Source organism: Danio rerio, chromosome 22 (assembly GCF_052040795.2).
Source record: "Danio rerio strain M-AB ecotype USA chromosome 22, GRCz13ab, whole genome shotgun sequence".
In the NCBI taxonomy this organism is placed as follows: domain Eukaryota; kingdom Metazoa; phylum Chordata; class Actinopteri; order Cypriniformes; family Danionidae; genus Danio; species Danio rerio.
In genome coordinates, this window is record NC_141042.1 from 19,992,762 (window position 1) to 19,995,092 (window position 2,331).

The 2,331-nt window shown below is 37.5% G+C and overlaps 1 protein-coding gene across 1 annotated transcript; it reads left to right on the top strand.

The window, feature by feature from the left end:
- The first annotated feature begins 665 nt into the window (after positions 1–665).
- Positions 666–2,025, top strand: si:dkey-78l4.6. The gene is made up of 5 exons (XM_087304846.1): positions 666–776; positions 877–1,021; positions 1,126–1,264; positions 1,451–1,702; positions 1,787–2,025. The coding sequence occupies exons 1-5, from the start codon at positions 713–715 to the stop codon at positions 1,940–1,942; spliced, it is 756 nt and encodes a 251-aa protein (XP_087160972.1). The 5' UTR covers positions 666–712; the 3' UTR covers positions 1,943–2,025.
- Positions 2,026–2,331: the final 306 nt, after the last annotated feature.

The window sequence follows — 2,331 nt, forward strand, 5'->3', positions numbered from 1 at the left end:
CGGGAGACACACTCGTTCACTCTGAAGTGCTTGAACAGCAAGAGGAACCCTCATCGACTCACTCAGAAAGGATCTGAAGCGAAAAGGATAGCGTCTGCTGGCTTCAGGTGCGCTTATATGCTGGGATAATTGCCTATGCCGCACACCTGCGCAAGCTTACGCTGCCAATTAATTTCATTCATTGGCCCGTTCAATACTCTCCAGACAAGCGGCTTCTGATCCGAATCCTCCCATTATCCCATTATCGTGGATTTCATCAATCCACTCTATGGCACTGAAGTTCCCCAACCGAAGGGGAACCCGAGTTTGGTCAGAAAGCCCATTCTTACACTATTTGTAATTATAAAAAATAAAAAATAGTACATTGTATTTTGTAACTTGACAAAAAAAAAAGGTCGTGGTGTGAATCACATTTATTTTTCATACACTATTTTGCCCACTCCATTTTATGAAGGCCCAACCACTTGAACATTTCCAGCCTATCTGTTGACTTTGTGGAAAGAGAAAATAAGCATACCTTACAGTATGTTTTGTAGATAACCTATTAATTAGATGGGCAAGGAATAACACAAACAATGTCTGTATACTACATGTTACTGAAAAAACAAGTTGTGAAAAAAAAGTCACAAAAAGACTCGCTAGTGTCTCCTCCCATCTTTAGTGTATATTTATAAAGCGTTTTATCATTGTAAGCTCACTGATAGTCTTCATCATGACCATCATCATCATCTCTCTGCTCCTGCTGGTTTCTCTGGTGCCACACCCGACCTTCACTGGTGAGACTGACTATACAACACGATTTACAGATTTATAAATAAGATCATTATAAAATTGACATGTGCTGAGTAATTTGACAAACAACACAATTTCTTTTAGCTCATGTGGGCATAGTAGATGGCCAGGAGGCAAAACCTCACTCCAGACCTTACATGGTTTCTGTTCAACTGTTCGGTCAAAATATCTGTGGTGGATTCCTCATTTCGGACCAGTTTGTCTTGACTGCTGCACAGTGCTGGCACCAGTAAGAGTTTTATTTCTTGTGAACAGTAATGTTTATTGACAAAGCATTTTAACCAAAGACTTTTAAATGACTTAATACACATTTCTAATGCACTCTTTCATCAGGAATCAGGATTTGACTGTTGTGGTCGGTGCCCATGATTTGAGAAAACGTCAAAATTCCAAGAACTTTATAGTGAAGAGCCACATTACGCATCCAAACTTCAATTCTAAAACGTTTGAGAATGACATCATGCTTTTAAAGGTACCCTCCTGTATAACCTTTGTTCAAAATAATGAACTGATGAGGAAACAGTGGCACAAATTTTAAAATTCATGTTTTAACATCTGAAATTCTTTTAATTCAACCTGTCCTTCGGGGCTAAAACAGCACTATAATCAGTTTAATCTCATTTTGTTTATTGCTAATAAATGTGTTTTTAAATTACAGCTAAAGGGAAAAGTCCCACTGAACAACAAGATAAGACCAATATCATTACCAAAGAATGGAGAAAGTTTTAAAGCAGATACTCCCTGTAGTGTTGCTGGTTGGGGAAGACTGTGGACTAAAGGCCCAGTGAGTGACCTTCTATTGGAGGCAAAGACAGCTATAGTGAATGATGCAGAGTGTAAACTCAGATGGGGATCTCATTATGTGCCCTCAATGATGATCTGTGCTTTTGGTCATGGTGGATCCTGCAATGTACGTATAAAAAAGTTAATAAAAATGTATCAAAATGTATGAACATGTTTCACTAGTGACATGTTTATCTGTGTTGCTTAACAGGGTGATGGAGGAGGTCCTTTGGTTTGTAATAACACTGCTGTTGGAGTCACAATTTTCAGAGACCGTTATCTCTGTAATTCACGCTTGCTTCCTAATGTGTATACTAAGATTTCAGCATATCTTCCATGGATCCGCAGCATAATTGGAAATGTCTAGCGACTCCATGAAAATAAAAACGGATGAAATGTTTTTCTTGAATTCTTCCGTAAATTCTTCAATAAACGTATGGCAAGCATCAATCAGTTGAATTGTCCTCTTTGTCACAACTATTTATAATAACAATTTAGATTGGGGTGCATGTTTAAAGTCAGTCCACACCAGTTTACAGTTCTTGATCATAATATCGACAACTTCTTAAAATTAGCATTATCTGAACATAGTCTACATAAAAGGGGGATCTTCAAAACTATTGCTTAAACATTTATCAGACTACTGAAAAAAATAATGAAATTGTGAAACTCTTAGATATGCACATTTCACCATAACTGGAGATTTTCCTAGAAATGTCCCAGTTTTTAAGCCTGCTCAAAACAACACAAAAAGCC